Raw genomic sequence first — 18,933 nt, 5'->3', positions numbered from 1 at the left:
ATTTTTATCTATTCCTACATATTACCTACCATTCCGTTCTGTAATAAAAACGTGTCCTTCCACAACCCTACCTATAGAATCTGTCGTCAATTCAATCTTCTTGAAAAATACAAAAATTCAGAGCGGCACTACAATTGCGCTCGTCACCTCGAGACGTAAGGTGTTCAGTCTCATTTGGCCAGTAATTTCACTAGCTACGGCGCTCTTCACACCGAAACACAGTGCACACTGCTTCACGGCAGAAAGAGGCGCAGTTGTGGTACCCATAATCTAGCCGGCATCCTGTGCAAAGGGGCCTCCCACTGGTGACTCGAAAAGAGTACCTGAAATCCACAGTTCATATGGTTATAAATGGAAATCTAGTTTATATAAATTCTTTTATAAGAGCTTAAATTATTTAGAAATATCTTAATATAACCATAATTATTTATTACTTTTTCTTTTATAATATATTACACTACCTAAAGCTAGTTTCAAGATCGCTATTTTTATTGTATTATAATAGTAATTAATTTCTGCTTATTCAGCAGACCAGCATGTGTACACACCCTCTGCTAAACGTAGAGTGGCAGTCTATTTTGTATTTAGCTGATAGTGTTCTTGTAAGCTATGTATTTGTTGTAATTAAAATAAATAAACATTCATTTGAATATTAATGAGAGTAAGTGATTTAATTGACTGAACGGTAATGCGCATAAAACACCGATATGGTCTAAATTGTACCGCATCACTAAAAGATCTGAGGAATATAATTTATCGATACGAGCCAAGCATCGCATTGAGCCCATTCATTACGTATGTATTTATTTATTAAATCAAATCAAATCATAAATCCTTTATTCACCTGGTCAAGGAAATGACACCTATGAATGTCAAGTTACTTTTTCTTTTTACTTTTTACCATCACTACGGAAAATACATTTGATTTTCATAAACAGATTTCTTAATGATACCACAGATTGATAATACGTTAAGTAAGGGGCGAGGATCGAACCGGGGGCAGAGAGCAAATAATTTCAGCATAAGATTGATTTTTTGTATAATACTTGTAAGCTAGATACTTCTAGGTTTGTTTCAATTGTTTGTTTGTGCATATTTAAATACACATTCGAAAAAGACTGCTTCAGACCCGAGCTGATCGCGCGCAAGAAACTCAGAGGGCTTTTTTTCCTTAATTTAGTTACAATATATTATGTATCTAGGTATCTAGCAATAAAAGCAATTTTATCAAGCAATAAAATTTATAATAACATCTGCTGTTATGTTTATATTTACATTTAAAATTAAATTATATCTTTTTTGTGGGTTATTATCTTGTGTTAAGATGATGTTAAGATGTTAAGTCTCATTTGCCCAATAATTTCACTAGCTACGGCGCCCTTCAGACCGAAACATTACTGCTTCACGGCAGAAATAGGCGCGGTTGTGGTAGGTACCCATAATCTAGCCGGCATCCGGTGCAAAGGAGCCTCCCACTGGTAAATTCACAGCAAATGTCCGCTTAAATATCATGCCATCTCATTTTTGTTATCATCTCAACATCTATATAACACAATAACTTCTACTTAACCTTTCTTAAAACATTGTTTATAGGTATTTGTTTAATTGTTTATATTAATACTAGCTGACCCAGCAAACGTTGTATTGCCGATATTAAAATCGCGATACAAAAGTAACTGTTGATCGTAGATGGGTGAAAATTTTAAGTTGTATGTATTTTTTAAGGCTGACTCATAATCAAACAAATTTAAAAAAAAATGTCAAAAAAATAAAAAACTAAAATCGTGTGGACCACCCTTAACATTTAGGGGGATGAAAAATAGATGTTGGCCGATTCTCAGACCTACTCAATATGCTCAAAAATTTCATGAGAATCGGTCTAGCCGTTTCGGAGGAGTACGGGAACGAACTTTGTGACACGAGAATTTTATATATAAGATTGAATTATACAGATCTATGAAGGTTATTGTGAGGTATGTGAACACATTGAGAATATCGATGATTTTAGAGAGTTTCGCCGACGCATTAAAATTTTCCTCATTCATCGTTTTTTGATGTGAAACTCTTTATTGACGTATGAGAGATATTTTATAGCAAATCGTCACGATTTTCGGTTACGCGCCATGTTGTCTTTTAATGACATAAACAATAATATACTGGAAATAACTGGAAATTATAAAATGAAAGGAGTTATTTTTATTCATCTCTATAATCATTAAATAGCTTTAATTTGATATGGATTTTTTTTCCTCCTCAGTTTCTGTGAAGTTGTAGATAGTAGAAAAATTCTATGTTAAAAAGAAGTTTCACTTCTCACCTGTGTATACTCTGGTACCTACACACACATATTTTTATTGTTGTTAACACTGTATTTTTTATAAATAAATTTTCACCTCGAAGAATAAATAGGATATTTTAATAATATTTAAACTATTTTTACTTTGCTTCTCTATAGATTCAAATTCAAATTCAAATATTTTTATTCAAAACAGGATGTGACATCACTTATTGAAAGTCAAAAAACTACCACCCATTCCAAAATGAATGACTCAGGCCTGAGAAGAATGGGCGCAACAAACTCAGCGGGCTTTTTTTTCATCAAAAATATGTTTTACAATAAAAGTAAAATTTACAAAGTAACAAAGTCATATTGTTCAATAAAACTTATTATTTAATAGCCTGAAGGCGGTCGCTCCATTCCCAATGTGTGGTATCATTAAGAAAGTCATTTATGTTATAGTAACTTTTACCACACAAACGTTTTTTAATTCTTTTGAATAACGTAGCAAGTGAAATTACTGGGCAAATGACAGTTAACATCTTATGTCTCAAGGTGACGAGCGCAGTTTTAGTGCCTCTCAGAATTTTTGGGTTTTTCAATAATCCTGAGCGGCACTGCACTGTAATGGGCAGGGCGTATCAATTACCATCTGCTGAACGCCCTGCTCGTCTCGTCCCTGTGGAACAAAAGTATACCTAATCAAAATCTAAAACTAACCATTTCAATATTAGCTAAACACATTTCACTTCACAGTAAAGGCATAAAAGGCATTTATTTTCTCAAAATTGATTCCTTTAGAATTCTTTTTGATGTCATTTCTTATACTACTAGATACTACTACCGCTTCGGAAACAAATGGCGCTCTGAGAGAGAAGAAGCAGCGCAAGAAACTCTCCCAGCATTCTTTTGCGCTCTTTTCAATAAAAATATACAATATTGTACAGTCATTTCTATCGCTATAAAATAATCACAATCTAGTCCCAGGCTGTCCGATCATTTAGATATTCAGCAGTGGAGTAATAGGATTTACGACAGAGCTATTTTTTTATAAAACATTTTTTTTTTTATAGATAATGCCTGAACAGTGGCTGGGACTTTATTACAGTGATGCTTGAGGCAGTTGGAGCGGTTATAGTGGTTTAAGATCTGATTCTGCTTTGGGAGTCAGGGTTGGTACGTTCTTCTGGAGTCGTGATAATGTGGGTAGTAGCAGGTTTTAAAAAATCATCTTTTCAAAGTTGATACCTAGTGTATTCATGCACTTGCTCTCAAAAATAATATATTTTTATACAATTTGTTATGGTTTTAGAGTGATAACACTCACTTCTGGGATTAATTACACAAATTAAATTAGAGAACCAAATTTATGAAGAATAATGATGTGGGACTCGAACCCACCACCTCTCACGTTCCGTGCGACAGCTCCTCCACTGATCCAACCGTTCGAGTGACGTCACAACGTACGTTTACATAGGTAAACAATGTATGAAAAAACTATTATAAAATTTTATACTGAGTCATACTATGTAAAACTTAACACATGGGTAGGTAGGTACCTACATATTTACTTTTTAAGCAACTACAAAACTTAAAATTTTCTCTTTCAATTAATTTTCCCACTTGATGTCATTTTAAAGTAAAAATCAACATCTTATATTTGTAAGTTCGTGGAATTTCGAGACTTAACAATATGTTGGCCATATAATAAAAATAAATGTCTCTTCGTAGTTATAATTACTAACACAACTAGAATATAAGTTCACTAACAATATATATATTATATATTGACACACTTTTACACAAATAATCTTGCCCCAAAGTGTGGGCGGCGGTGATCACTTAACACCACGTGACCCGTAAGCTCGTTTGTCCTGCTATTCCATAAAAAAAATAGGCATAGCCTGTACTGTGGGTTGCAAGACAACGATATATTTAATATAATATACTTACTTAAATATACATTAATACATATAAACATCCATGACTCGGAAACAAGCATCCATATTCATCATATAAATGCTTGCATCTACCAGGATTCGAACCCGGAACCTCTAGTTTAGTAGGTAGGGTTGCTAACCATTCGGCTATATAGGTCGTCCATTAACAATGGATCATAATTGTCTGAAAATATACGTTTTTATTTTTTATTTATGACAGCAGGTAGGTAATATTTTTTCCGTCCTGATTTTAAATCATATTTGACATAATATATTGAATTAAGTACTGCACGATATAGGTACTGAATAATTTTAACAGAGTAGCTAGAATAAAAAAAAATACATGTCAAATAAATTACATTTCAAATCATGATTAGATATAGATTAGACTCTACATTTTTCTCTAAGTATCGTTTTGGACACCTGATTTGATCGTCCAGTTTAGTTGACAGCCGTGTTAGTTGATCATAATTTTGATCAAACTTTTGGAAACCGTGCGATAGTGTCTAAGTATTTGGAAGTAATGCTAGTTTATCATTACTTAACACACATGTAGATGCGGAATTTTAATTTTGTTGTATCACTCCAATAGAAAGGTATCTTTAATTGTATTTTATTTCGCATAATAATGGGTTCAGCTGAATTAAGTGCCAGTTGGTAGTTGGTACTTTACCTGCCAACCTAAATATTATGTTAACACTTAGTGGGTAGGTAGGTTGGTAGACTGTAGGTACTTCTGCGGTTCTGAGTTCTGACGCAAGAAAGTAGCCAGCTTTGTGCTATAGGCTTGCGGTTATAGCTGGTGTTCCATTTTGATGCAGATATAACTTCTATCTTAATATCCTTAGCATGACGGACGCCGTACAGCATGTTTGAGATCTTCTCTCAATTGATCGTGTTGTTAATGCTTTCCAACTTATTTTATATTAAGCGCAAACGTTGCCGTTTACCACCAGGTGTGCTGTTAGCTAGTAACAAAATAATATGTTCCCACAGTAATATGTCAAATAAAAATGTTAATGGTAGTAGATCATTGCGCGGTTGGCAGGAATAATGCGCGGGCGCGAGGCGCGAAGTTCGCGGCGGTGTCGCGATGGCGTTTCGTCGCGTCGCCTCTCCGTAGCAGCGTGCAGCGAGTGTGCGGGGGTGAGCCGCGCGGCGGGGGGCTGCGAGGCGTGTCGCTGGGCGGCGGGCGGCGGCCATTCGCGTGCACCGCGACCGCCCTCCCCCCCCGCCGCGCCGCGCCGCACCCGCCCGCACCCTCCGCCCGCCAACTAACGACACTCGCAAGTCAGTGCCGCGCGGGCCGCCGTTCCGGTAGTTTGTGTTGAGTGCGAATCCAATTTCCGCGTTCCGTCGTCGATGCGAGTTTGAACTGTATTGCGAGTCGGGCGAGTTGAATACTGACGCGGCCGCGTTTCCTTGCAGATGCGAGTTTGAACTGACGATGCCAGCGGAAGAGGATTGCGCTAACATGGACGAGCAGGGCTCCCCGGACGCGCCCCAGCAGTTCTGCCTGCGGTGGAACAACTACCAGTCCAACCTCACCAGTTGCTTCGACCAGCTGTTGCAGACGGAGACTCTTGTGGACGTCACCCTCGCCTGCGATGGCAAGAAGCTGAAGGCGCACAAGGTGGTGCTGTCGGCATGCAGCCCTTACTTCCAGAGCTTATTCACCGACAACCCCTCGGAGCACCCGATAGTGTTCCTGCAGAACATAGTGTACACTCACCTGCGGGCTATCGTGGACTTCATGTATCGGGGCGAGGTGAACGTGCTGGAAGATGACATACCGGGGTTGCTGAAGGTGGCTGAAGCCTTGAAAGTGAGGGGCTTGACGGATATCAACGGAGAGCATAGTAAGAATGAGAGCGGACAGAAGCGAGCCATGAATGATGACCCTGCAGCCAGACCTCCCAAGAGCCGCCGAGCTGGTTCTGCAGATCCGAGCCCCCGGGAGAGCCCACGAGTGTCCCCCATGACGCCCAGCACCGAGATCTTGCCCCCGCCGGAGGTAGCGTTGCCCCTACACGCCGACGACGCTGACATCAGACCCGGCATCGCCGAGATGATACGAGAGGAGGAAAGGGTAAGTCGTACGGGATACAATTATCTAACACGCCTCTTTCCCACCTCCCCTCTCTCCCTCGCAAAACTTTCTTTTAAACTTTTCTATTTCGTCTCTCTCACATCTGTATGTGTGATTTACTGTAAACTATTTGGTAATCATTTCAATATTATTGAATAACACAATAATAAATTGACACCAATGAAGAAGCTGCATATTATAATATTATGTAGAGACGGGTAAAGAAAATATAAACGCAATTTCGGACTTTCGTTTCAACAAAATACTTTTTTTTTTATCCAAACTCGAATAATTAATTGACTTTTTATAAAAAATGTGGAAGGAATAATGGAGAGTTCAATTCAAATGATAGAAGAACGAGATATTTTTTCCTCTCAAATTTTTCACACTGGCAAAATTTTACTAAAGACTAAAACTTATATAATTTTTGGGGTGGACGTAATTAAATAAATAAAATTTATTAAAATAATTTTATATATTTATTTTAAAATGTACGGGTAATTAAACGACCCTTCTAAGGCTTACTGGTTTTAAAAAAATAATATGGAACCTATTTCTAAAACATTAGATTAGGTCATGAACAAAATAATTGATTTAATAATTTATGGGGTGCTTTTTTACAATATCCATATAAAGTCTCTACTTTTATTATTTCTTGTAAACAATTCATTCGCTTTACAATAAAAAAAATATTAATATTATATTATCGGAATAAAAGAGCTTACATTGTCGTACGAAAATCTGTACCTACTGTATATCTGATTTTAAGTTCGTGTTGCAATTAAAGTATTTTCTTTCTTTTATAAACTGTATCTTATTCTTTACTCTGGTGATTTCTGTTAAGATAGACATACTATATAAAAATATTATATACCTATACCTACCTAGATAATTGGACGTTTTTGATTTTGCAATACGAAGGACTTTACCGTTTAAATTGCTATATTTTTTTAGATGTTGCGAAGCTGGTGTTTGGGCGGCAGTAATTACTACCTCCCATAAGACATATTGCCAATTCCTTTTCTATTCTTTTTCAAAGTTATCAAATACAAATTTAATAAATAAATATCATTTGGATTAGTAAGTAGTATTAAAATTTTTCAATAATGTAATTTACCTTAAAGTGTTTAGAGCTCAAAATCGCTTGCGCTTCCGAAGCGAGTTTCTAGAAATCTTCAAGGAATTGATAAGTCCACAAACGGCCGTTTTGTAGAGACGACAACAGAAGGGCCGGCGGGCTAAACTATGACTTTTTTTTATTAAATGAACAATGCTGGTTTTCATCTCAATTCTTCTCAACAATAACAGCTAAAGGAATCAATGGAGATCGTGTAATAATATAGCATCATTAAGATTAAGATTGACTGACTTTAATTTTGGTTACAGTAGCAATAATATTTAATAATCAATAACTTTAATCACATTACCGTCATACTCACGTAGAGAAAAAAAATTCAAGTAGCACCCAAGTCGCGCTGAAAAAACTTTTCCTTCAAAAGCTCTCATTTAGATATAATGGATAATAAAGGTAAATCCTCTAAGAAGTACCTATTTTTTTCTAATTAATAGGTGCTGACTATTATTAAAATAGCAAAAAAGAAATCCATAATTTTATAACAACATCAAAAGTTTTCGAACCTTCGAACCTTTTTCTTTCATTTATTTATATTTATACTGAAGTACAATTTTTAAGTGAACATCGACATATACGGGACTTGTGAATTCGGTTTAAAAAAAAGATCATACTTAACACATAAATTTTTATATTATTGAAATAAAAGTAGAACTTTATAAAACAATACTCTTAAATAGAACTTATAACTTACTCATAGTAGTACTAGTAGAAATAGATTAAGAAAATGAGTAGGTAATCCGTGTCGAATGGCCACATCTAGCTAGATGTGGCCATTGAAAGGTACGTAATAAATGTATAAAATAACTGGAAGTACCTATAATATCCGGGGCTAGGAGCAAGGATTGAAACCACCAGTTATTTTTGTTATTTTCCCAAGCAAAACGTTCTGTCATATAGACAATTCCCCGTCATACCAGAGACAATATTTAAGTCTACTTACAATACAGTACACAGTCCTTCTTTAAAAATAAACTTTGTTTAGTTTTTTTTTTTTATATATAAGAAGGGGCAGACGGGCAAGATGCTTACTTGACGGGAATTCGTAAGGCAACCGTCCATGGACATCCGCATCACCTGGGTTTAAGAGATCGGCTGCCGGCCTTTAAGTAGGGAGTATGTTATAATCTTAACCCTAACTCGTATCGGTTCGAAAAAAATACGGCCGGTAATTGATTACACAAAGTGACAGTGCGATGCAAAGAGTTTCTTTAAAGGCGCGGCTGTATAATGCCAGACGTCATTCACATAAAAGTTGTTCTTTTATACGTTGGGGGTTAGAGCTATATGAAATTTCTACTTATGTACTAAAACTGTCTTGACTTTAATAAATTTAAATATCTTTACAAATGGCGCCTACGTAGATTGTGTTGGGAAAATTTTCAATAGGTATCTTTTTTACCTTGGGGAGATAGAAATGAGTAAGCGCTGCAGTGTACACCCTTCGATTAAGGATTGGTCTTCACTGCGCTCCAACTAGATACCGCACTATCTAAGGATAATAGATTTTTATTACGCCAACTATTAGGTTATTCTGTGCGTAGCATCTTTACACTCAATGGCATCTTTCAAATTTTATAACATACGCTTCGTGTTATTTTACATTAAAATTAATAAAATACAAAATACTTAATGATGATACGTGATCCCAGAGTCTTTATTATTCCCAGTAGTATTACTTATTATTAATTTTACTACGCAACCCGCCATTTTAGTTTCAATTATTACCCAAGATTAACAGAACATGTAGCACGTCAACGTCCCACATTGTTCAAGAATTGCTCGAGTACGGCCACTTGGGCGTAGTACTAGTAGCCGCACGCGCGGCACACCTGCGGTATCTTACACCCTTAAATCAAATCAATATCACTTTAATAATATCTAGGTTCAATAAATACTTATGAATGTCGAATTTTTTAAGCTATTGCATAGCTTCTATCGCGGGCCTTGAGCGTGGAGACCGAATCCAGAAATTCCGTAACGAAAATAACCTAACACTTACTTACTAGTAAGTAAGTGTTAGTAGATCTAGATCTATATAGATATTTCTATGTCTTTTTGTGCAGAAGGTTTCAGGTTCGAGCCTGGGGTACGTCTTGATTTTTTTTTTAATTTCTTTATTTTTTTATCACGTTTTTTAATTTTTATTATTATGACAAGCATTTTTATTTAATTTCACCTGTTCCGTTGTCTGTCTGTAATCAAATGTTGCAAGTTAAATTTTACTCACTTCCCGTTTGCTTTTTTTTTTTTAAATTAATTTTATCAAAAAAAAATACTGCATAAATAAATAATTATAATTGCATAAGTTGATAAAAAATGCTATGGAATAGCTTAACGCGGCAGGCCCCGAGTGCCACACGTCTTTCTTTTTTTAAATACTGTTGTTAATATAAGCACGGGCGTACTTTCAGAGGCTATAGATGGTAATATAGAGGCAATAAATACTTACATATTTAATCTATAGTTAATACGTTATTATTTGTAATGATCAATGTTCAATTCGTAATTATGATTTGAAAATTAAATCTTTGCTGAGGCATCTATCTTTTACCAACTCGCTGCTTTTGCAGTTTAGTTTTAAATTTATAAGTCAATTTAAAAAGTTTATTAGCAAGGAGTTTTCATATATAGAATAATCTCGGATAATTTTTTTTAAACAAAATATGAATGAGTCCGTACTTCTAATCATCGAATTCTCAATTTTTTTTAAATATATTTAATTATCAGTTTAAATTTAATTATTTTCACATTAAAAATTGTCAAAAATCTAATTAATTTGACGAAGCGATTAGTCGATAATATTATATTAGCCTATTCGATACGTCGATGGTACGAATAGATATGATTGCGATTCCCGCTTTCTAATTTCGTAGAAACGACAAGTCCATTTGCAAAAACGCCCCATATTCTGGAAGTATGTTGAAATAAACATATTTTTTTATAATCTCCCATAAAGGAACCCAGAACGAAGGACCTACCCCACATTTCCACAAGCAATAACATAGCGATTGACTTATTTAGTTGAACTTCCTATAGAATACGTCGCTTCATTGTGTGTCTTCTACCGCATTTATCACGGGGAGTGTTCCGAAGAGCTGTTTAACCTAATTCCTGCCGCCGAATTTCACCTTCGCACGACACGCCACAAGTTAGGATATCATCCTCACCATCTGGATGTGTGGCGGTCCTCCACAGTGCGGTTTACAAGGAGCTTTCTTCCACGTACTACAAAGCTGTGGAATGAACTTCCTTGTGTGGTGTTTCCGGGACGATACGACATGGGTACCTTCAAAAAAGCGCGTACACCTTCCTTAAAGGCCGGCAACGCTCCTGTGATTCCTCTGGTGTTGCAGGAGAAAGTAGGCTGTGGTGATCACTTAACAATAGGTGACCCGTACGCTCGTTTGTCCTCCTATTCCATAAAAAAATTATAGAACTAGAGAGATAGACAATTATTAAAAATGTAATGACAATAAATTAAAAGTTAAAGGGAAATAAACTTTATTCAATTTGGCTTAAATTAAGGCTTATTGGCTTAAGCTTTTGAATAGTCATTATAAATTTTTAATTTAGATCACTGAATCTACCATATGTGCGGGAAAATGATAGCTCTTGAGAAGAACATACCAACTAGAAACTCAACAAAGCGTACATTTATCAATAATTAATTCCATATAAAGTAATTAAGAATAGGACTGTATAAATATAAATTATTGTATATTGAATGCCTTTACAGCTTGAATAAATTGGTTGTGCTTTTTTTATGAAATTAAGGGACGAGAAGGACGTTCAGCTGATGATAATTGATACGTCTTGCCTGTTACAATGCAGTGCCGCTCAAGATTATTAAAAAAATCCAAAAATTCTGAGCGAAAAATGCAACTGCGCTGGTCACCTTGAGACATATCAAGTTGTCAAGTCTCATTTACTCAGTAATTTCACTAGTTACGGCGCCCTTCAGACCGAAACACAGTAATGTTTACACATTACTGTTTCACGGCTGAAATGGGCGCCGTTGTGGTACCCAATATCTAGCCGGCATCCTGTTAAAAGTAGTCGCCTATTTATATGGGGATGCCTCGTAAACATGTGACTGTCATAGGTAGGTATTTAATATGCAATGATTACCTACGTAACCTACATAAGTGACAACCACAGAGATTTAAATAAGAAGGGGATATAAATTTTATAAGTGCCAATTCCTTGCGGGACGACTGTCGCATACATGCATTACATTGCCTAGGTACGCTATAACTCTCCGGATATTGAGAGACACTTGTAGTAATGCAAAATTGCGGCACCAACGAGCTCATGTCACTTCTAGTACCTTCTACTCATTTATCTTTGTATGGCGGTAAATTACTCTTTGGGCAAATAAAAAGTAAGGTCAAACCATAGTCTAGGCTAATACTTATAATAATAATAATTGTGCTTGAAAAATATTCTGATGTAAAAAAAATAGAAGAATATAAAAATGGTGATCGATTATTAAATTATATTATATGAATTTGACACAATTTTAATTTTAAAACACTTTATTATTTGGTTATGCCTAGGTACTTATTAATTTACGTTACAATTGTGAGATTTTTGAGAACAATTAAATACTTACTTACGATATTGAAAATTCAGATCAATTTCACGCATTTACTTGTGTGCAGAAAAGCAACTATTCTGTGCTAATCAATGACACAGACTTATGTCACTAGAAGTTCTGTAATCTGCACCGTGTACACGCGTCATTACGGATGCCGACTGTTAAATGATGTTTGATGAATGATTTTGATCTTCTTAAATCATATTTAACATTTTAATTATTAATTTTTTCACAATTTCGGTTTTCAGTTTTTTGTTTCTAATTTTAAACAATATTCTTGTACGAGTTTATTCTTCAGTTTGAAAAAATTGTGTCAATATTATTATTATTATATTGAAATAAAACCTGCGCGAGAGAAGAACATGCCAAAACGTAAGCGAAATTATTTTCATTATTATACCACTAGCAAACACAAACATTGACAAATGTAAATTGGTAACGGATTATCGTGCGGTCAGGTAGTCTATACGTGAGTATATTCCAAAACCGATATACAAATGCTTGGCGATGGAAAAGTCAGCGCTATGTTATCCAACTAGCCTTAATTTTACGCAGAGAAGCCTCTCAACGGGAAATGAATATGATTTAAGGCTATAATAAATTTGAATGGCTCTATAAGTTCTATTATTAGTCGTTCCAAAATAAAAATATCTCATAATTCAAACAATATTGAAATCTCCAAGAATGCCTCTCGCGTTACACATTCTCTGTCACATCTACGGGCGTTTAACTCGCGACAGGTGTAAGAGAGACGGATAGTACTCTTTGTATTTCAGAAGAACTGTTTGTTTGTTTGTTTAGAATCGGCCCTCTGCATTGAATCAACATTAAGAACTGGGGCTGACGATTTCTTTGAAACTCCATTCGAATTGTTTTAACAAAGAGTAGACTTACGATGCTTTATGTTTTATATTAACTAGCTTTTATTAATGTTTTTTGAAATATTTCATCTTCAATACTACTAATATTATCACGCAAAATCAAGTGATTGGGTTTTCATTAAATGTGGCACACATATATAGCATCGCTTTACATATATTGCACCTAATTGAAATGATTTGTAAAAAGATGAAGTTGTAAATGTTAGGTAAGATACTTATGTTGGGTTTGATTTTATAAATTCTTTATTCATATTAACATACATTCCACCTTCGCACAACACGCCACAAATTAGGATATCATCCCCACCTTCTGGATGTGTGGCGGTCCTCCACAGTGCGGTTTACAAGGAGCTTCCTTGTGCGGTGTTTCCGGGACGATACGACATGGGTACCTTCAAAAAAAGCGCGTACACCTTCCTTAAAGGCCGCCAACGCTCTCTCAAGAATGTAGGCGGCGGTGGTCACTTAACACCAGGTGACCCGTACGCTCGTTTGTCCTCCTATTCCATAAAAAATAAAAAAAAATAAAAAAATACATCAAACATAGGTAAAACACTTATGTACATTATCTTAAATGCTTAAGTAACTTACAGGCTAAGTATTTACAGGTGCCTATAAAAATTTACATTCAGAACAACTGTTACATTTTAAACATAAATACTTTATTTAATGTAATCGTTATATTGTAATACGATATACTAGATTAGTGTATCCGTTTGTTGGAGGGTAGTTTGAAAAATATAAGTAGCTAACTGCTAGTTATTTCGCATGGCTTGCATACCGAACCGATCACAGATACTTATGTAATTTTCCTGTTGGTAGGAGATCACCTCAGCTATAACAGTGTAATGCGCCTCTCAGCGAGCTTAATATAAAAATTGAGGCTAAAGTGTGCAGTCTGAAGTTTAACGACTTGTGAATAATGTTTCGTTGTACCGTCGGTGTTTATATATTATTTATAAAGGAAATGGTAGGATGAGGGCTTATTAAAGACGCGCTTTGAAAAGGAGAGATGAAGGTCGGAGTTTATTTAAGTCTTCATTTTAGCCGGAAGACGTCCACTGCTGGACAAAGGCCTGCCCCAAAGATCTCCATGACGATCGGTCCTGCGCTACCCTCATCCAACCTACTCTGGCGATCTTGACCAGATCGTCGGTCCATCTTGTCGGGGGCCTACCAACACTGTGTCTTCCGGTACTTGGTTGCCATTCGAGGACCTTACTGCCCTAACGGCCATCAGTCCGCCGAGATATGTGCCCTGCCCACTGCCACTTCAGTTTCGCAATCATATATTTCAATAGATGTGTTTAAATAAATAATATTTTGGTATATATATTATATATTATATCTTATGTCTTGACATCTGATATTGTTCTTGGATGTCTGTTTTTACATTCTATGAGTGGAGCCATTTGTCCATTTGCCTAAACTGTCAGGCTGTGGAGAGTTGAACAAAGATTTATGAACTTTATGTCACTTGCACGGTTGGCTCAGTGGAAGAGCGCTCGCATGGAACGCGTGAGGTCGCGGGTTCGACTCCCGCATTGTACATTAATTTTGTTTTTAAATTTAATTTATATAATTAATCCAAGAAGGGTTATCACTGTAAAATATAGGAAACTGTTTAGATTTGAATTGGTTGAGCAGGTTATCAACTGTAAAGTAGATCCTGTAGATGAAGCCACAACCTGAGAGTTGAACTCCTCCCTGCGTCGTAATCCTTAGTACTGAGGGTCGTGACCACCCCTCTGTATCACTTTCTCTCGTATGATCGCTCTCCATCTATTCCTGTCTCTGGCGGTGTGAAAGACATGCCTATAACCGTAGAGTCGAGGGCGGAGCGGATCTGGTGGGACCATCGTGTTGCACTGCGTCCACGAGTCCTCTTCCCATCTATTTTGCCGACCACAATGGCCTCTCAAGGTTTCCATCGTCCTTAGAGTTCGTCCTGAGAGTTGAACAACCATATCAATATTTATAAAAGTTACGTCACTCGAACGTTTGGCTCAGTGAAAGAGCGCTCGCTTCGAGTCCCGCGTCGGTTATAAATTTTATTTTTAAATTTAATTTGTGTAAAAATGTTGTGAATACTTTCACTGCCTGCGCTCTTGGTACGCAACTAACTATAAATAGAAACTAATTGATACACAACGTAAGTCAAATAGATGTAATAACTTGTTTATGTATATTGGTTTGCCATTACTCCGGTTTCGCAAAATAGTGCGGGCGGCGGTGATCACTTCACATCAGATGTAGGCCACGTTCTCTAAAAAAAAAAAATTAAGGTATCTTCCTACAAACCGGAAGTATGTAATTCAGAACTGGCGTGAAACACAGTAACATTTATTATCGTTGTCGCTGTCTTACATATAAAACATAGATTAAAAAATTAGAACAATAATTAGTTTCGGTCATTAATTATATGATCTATAAATATTATGAACATGTCTTTAAAGAAGTTATTAAGGCGAAATAATTAAAGACTTGTATTAAGGCTGGAGAAAGCGATTCAAGCTGTACATGTAGAAGGTTCCGTACGCAATATTTCACTACATACCTATTATAAATTCAAAAACTACTGCACCGATTTTCATGCTGTTTTCACTAATGGATAGCGTGATTCTCGAGGAAGGTTTTACTATATAATTTATTAAGTTTTTGTCTTCATTAACGATTTTTGTTGGAGGTGCCGGTAAAAGCCGTCTGGGAGCTTTCAACAAAAAAGCTGCCTAAACCCTTTGACATAAAAAAAAATAATGTGAATACAGTACATAATCTTTTTGACAGAACAGCGTGTGTTCTGTGGTTCTGCTAGTATCTAATATAGTTAAGTGGGATAACATGCGTTTTATATTTGTTTTCGTTAGGTAAGAATTTTGTCTGATCCTTGGGTGATATCGCGGTTTCTATTTTATAATAATTTCATTTTTTAAATTTGTATCATGTCACCCCCCTGTAACTTCTAAGGTAAGAGAATGATAAAACTTAAAAAAAAAATATATAATGTACAATTTAATTACCATGCAAACTTCCACCGAATATTGGTTTGAATGAGATCTAGTAAGTAGTTTTTTTTAATACGTATAAATAATGAGAGCTCGTTTACACTATGATTTTGAGCAAAGATTTTTTGCCTTTTCCATTTAAATAATTTAATATCATTTTCCTTTCAATATAACTTTTATATTATTTTACTTTGCTGCTGTGGAAATTTTTATGACTTCACGAGTAAGGCATTAAGTATCTTTATTGCATCGCTTTACATATATTGCACCTAATTGAAATGATTTGTAAAAAGATGAAGTTGTAAATATTAGTTTAAAACAGTGGCAATGAGTTTCTTGTCACTTCTTCTCATTAAAGCTCAACCTTTTCCGAAGTGGCGGTAAATATAAAAAGAGTATAAAACTTTTGAGATTCATAAGTCTAATTTACTGACTTACGTGAATAAAATGACTTTGTTGTGATGTGATTTGAAATCCTCAACGGAAAATTATCTCGCTATCAAATATGGTGACAGCCAACAGTGGTATCAGCTAACTAATAGGTTCTCATCTATATAATTATCAATGCTAAAATATCAAATACTACACAAAATTCCGACCAAAACGACCCATTACCTATTATTTAATGGAAATGCATTTAAATAGCTTTAGAGTTATTTGTGTATGAAATTAAGTAACAAATTCAGAACTTGGAAAGCATACTTTAAATTAAACCATGCCAACATGATTAACTTTTGTTTGGCTCGTTTGAAGGGGTTTAGAACTTTGCAGGAATCTTAATAGAGTTTCAAGACGCTTTCATATTACACGGCCGATGATTATAATTAATGCATTCGTACTTAATTTTAGAATAATTCCTTTAGAGTGTTGTCAGTAGCACTACACTTAAATACTCACTACTGTCATATCAATAATAAATAAGAGTATAATTGCTCGAATCGTTGCTCGAACGGCTCGATCACTTGGCGTTGCGTAGAGATGTCGCTTAATTGTCGCATTCTTAAGAGCTGCTTTACCTGACGTCTGGCGCCGAATTCCACCTTCACACGACACGTCACAAATTAGGATGTCATCCCCACCATCAGGATGGTCGGCGTTCCACAACAGTGCGGTTTTCAAGGAACTTTCTAAACAATATGCTATGTTTTTAAATTGATAACCCTCACTTGTAGGACTAATACAGCCTGAGAGTTGAACAAACCAAACAGAATTTTATACCGAGGTGGTACTTGAACGGTTAGCTCAGTTGGTTAGAGCACCGGCACGGAACGCCGGAGTTTTTGGGTTCGAATCCCGCATCGTTCATATAATTTTGCTTTTCAAATTTTATTTGTGTAAGGAACTTTCTTCCAAGTACAATAAAGCTGTGGAATGAGCTTCCTTGTGCGGTGTTTCCGGGACGATACGACATGGGTACCTTTAAAAAAGCGCGTACACCTTCCTTAAAGGCCGGCAACGCTCTTGTGAAACAAGCGTACGGGTACGCTCAGTTGTCCTCCTTTCCCATATAAAAAATATTGTTACAATAATATTGAAATTCTTTTAAAAATCTATATAAAACATTTAAAAGCATTATACGTAATGCTATTTAAAATAGAACCAAATAGGCTCGAAAATGGCTAAAATTGTTACTTATTGTTCTAGAACAGGTGCCATTAGACTGAAAAGAAAAAAATTTTTTTTTTTTTTTAATATATTTGTCCACCTGATGTTCATAATAGTAACAATATAATGTTTCTTTAAAAAAACCGTATATGTAGTAATATGCTCTCGCTTAACCCTTAAATAATCTTGGTGTAATACCTGAAAATAAAACAAGAATATGCAAAATGTTGACTACATCGTTGACAACACTGTCAATATAATGATAATTCTGAAGTTTTCCGATTGTCAAGCAGCCTTGGAAATAAACGCGGGAAACATAGTAAATACGTCCGAATAAACCAATCATAAGCAAAATGTCTATTTGTAAACATTTTTTATATTCTTGGCTTATTCTCAGGTATAACTTTATACCGAGTTTGTTACGCCGGAAAAGCCTAACCAAAATCTCTTTAAAAGTAATTTAAACAGTTAAGTATTTTTAAAGCGTTAATTTGCAACAAATTGCTTTGTAGTATCTGTTATTCTCCGTATGTTAAATGTAGCATTAAAATATTATGTTCTAAGTGAAATATTCGCACTGCGTTTAAAATCTTACTTAACAGCCTTTCGCTAACGTTTGCTTCCGAACAGGAACGCTGGGTAAAAGAAATACATTTATTGTACCGAGCTTTAGAGTCTCGCATGGAGTTTCGTGTGTGTGGGTTAATGTCAACCTTCAACAGGCTTTGATGGTGTTGCGCTACAAGAAAAACTTATACTTTTTAAGGAGATATATGTATATATATATACGATACGACATGGGTACCTTCACAAAAAGCGCGTACACCTTCCTTAAAGGCCGGTAACTCCTGTGATTCAGTTGCAGGAGAATGTGGGCGGCGGTGATCACTTAACACCAGGTACTCTACTTTGTCCTCCTTTTCCATAAAAAAAGAGTATTTTTCTTTAGCCGTGGTGGACACTTTTTTGTAGGGGAAAATCTTATGCGATCGCGTCACCGACATGCTCATGACTGGCGCACTCGATCAATAAATAACCTATATTTAAACAAAATGGGGTTTGCAATCGACAGAGATATTGAAATGCAGATTGAGAATCAATTGACAGATGAAATTGATGTGGAAATGAATTCTAACCTCCGCCTTCAATATTCGATATAAATAATTTTAATACGAATCTACTCGTTATGCTTTCAATCGACCAATCCTGAATATATATTTCAATATGTTATTCTTTATATCCAAATTCATATGACGTAGGAATCCTATATCCTAATCCTAATAATATTATAAATGTGACAGTTTGTATGTCTGGATGTATGTTTGTACTCCTTTAAAGCAAAAACTACTGAATGGATTTTGATGAAACTTTACAATAATATAGCTTACACACCAGAATAACAC

At 35.6% G+C, this 18,933-nt stretch overlaps 1 protein-coding gene across 2 annotated transcripts in view; it reads left to right on the top strand.

Annotated features, from left to right (window-relative positions):
- The first annotated feature begins 5,524 nt into the window (after positions 1-5,524).
- The window catches only part of LOC126979051 (protein bric-a-brac 1-like), a 331,777-nt gene continuing 318,368 nt past the window's right edge, over positions 5,525-18,933 (top strand). For both annotated transcript variants that reach the window (XM_050828233.1, XM_050828232.1), the window contains exon 1: positions 5,525-6,307. In XM_050828233.1, coding sequence (XP_050684190.1) covers positions 5,666-6,307 — 642 coding nt within the window. In that variant the 5' untranslated portion in view covers positions 5,525-5,665. The remainder of the gene's footprint in view (positions 6,308-18,933) is intronic.

Source organism: Leptidea sinapis, chromosome Z (assembly GCF_905404315.1).
Source record: "Leptidea sinapis chromosome Z, ilLepSina1.1, whole genome shotgun sequence".
In the NCBI taxonomy this organism is placed as follows: domain Eukaryota; kingdom Metazoa; phylum Arthropoda; class Insecta; order Lepidoptera; family Pieridae; genus Leptidea; species Leptidea sinapis.
This window is presented reverse-complemented; position numbering and strand designations above follow the sequence as displayed.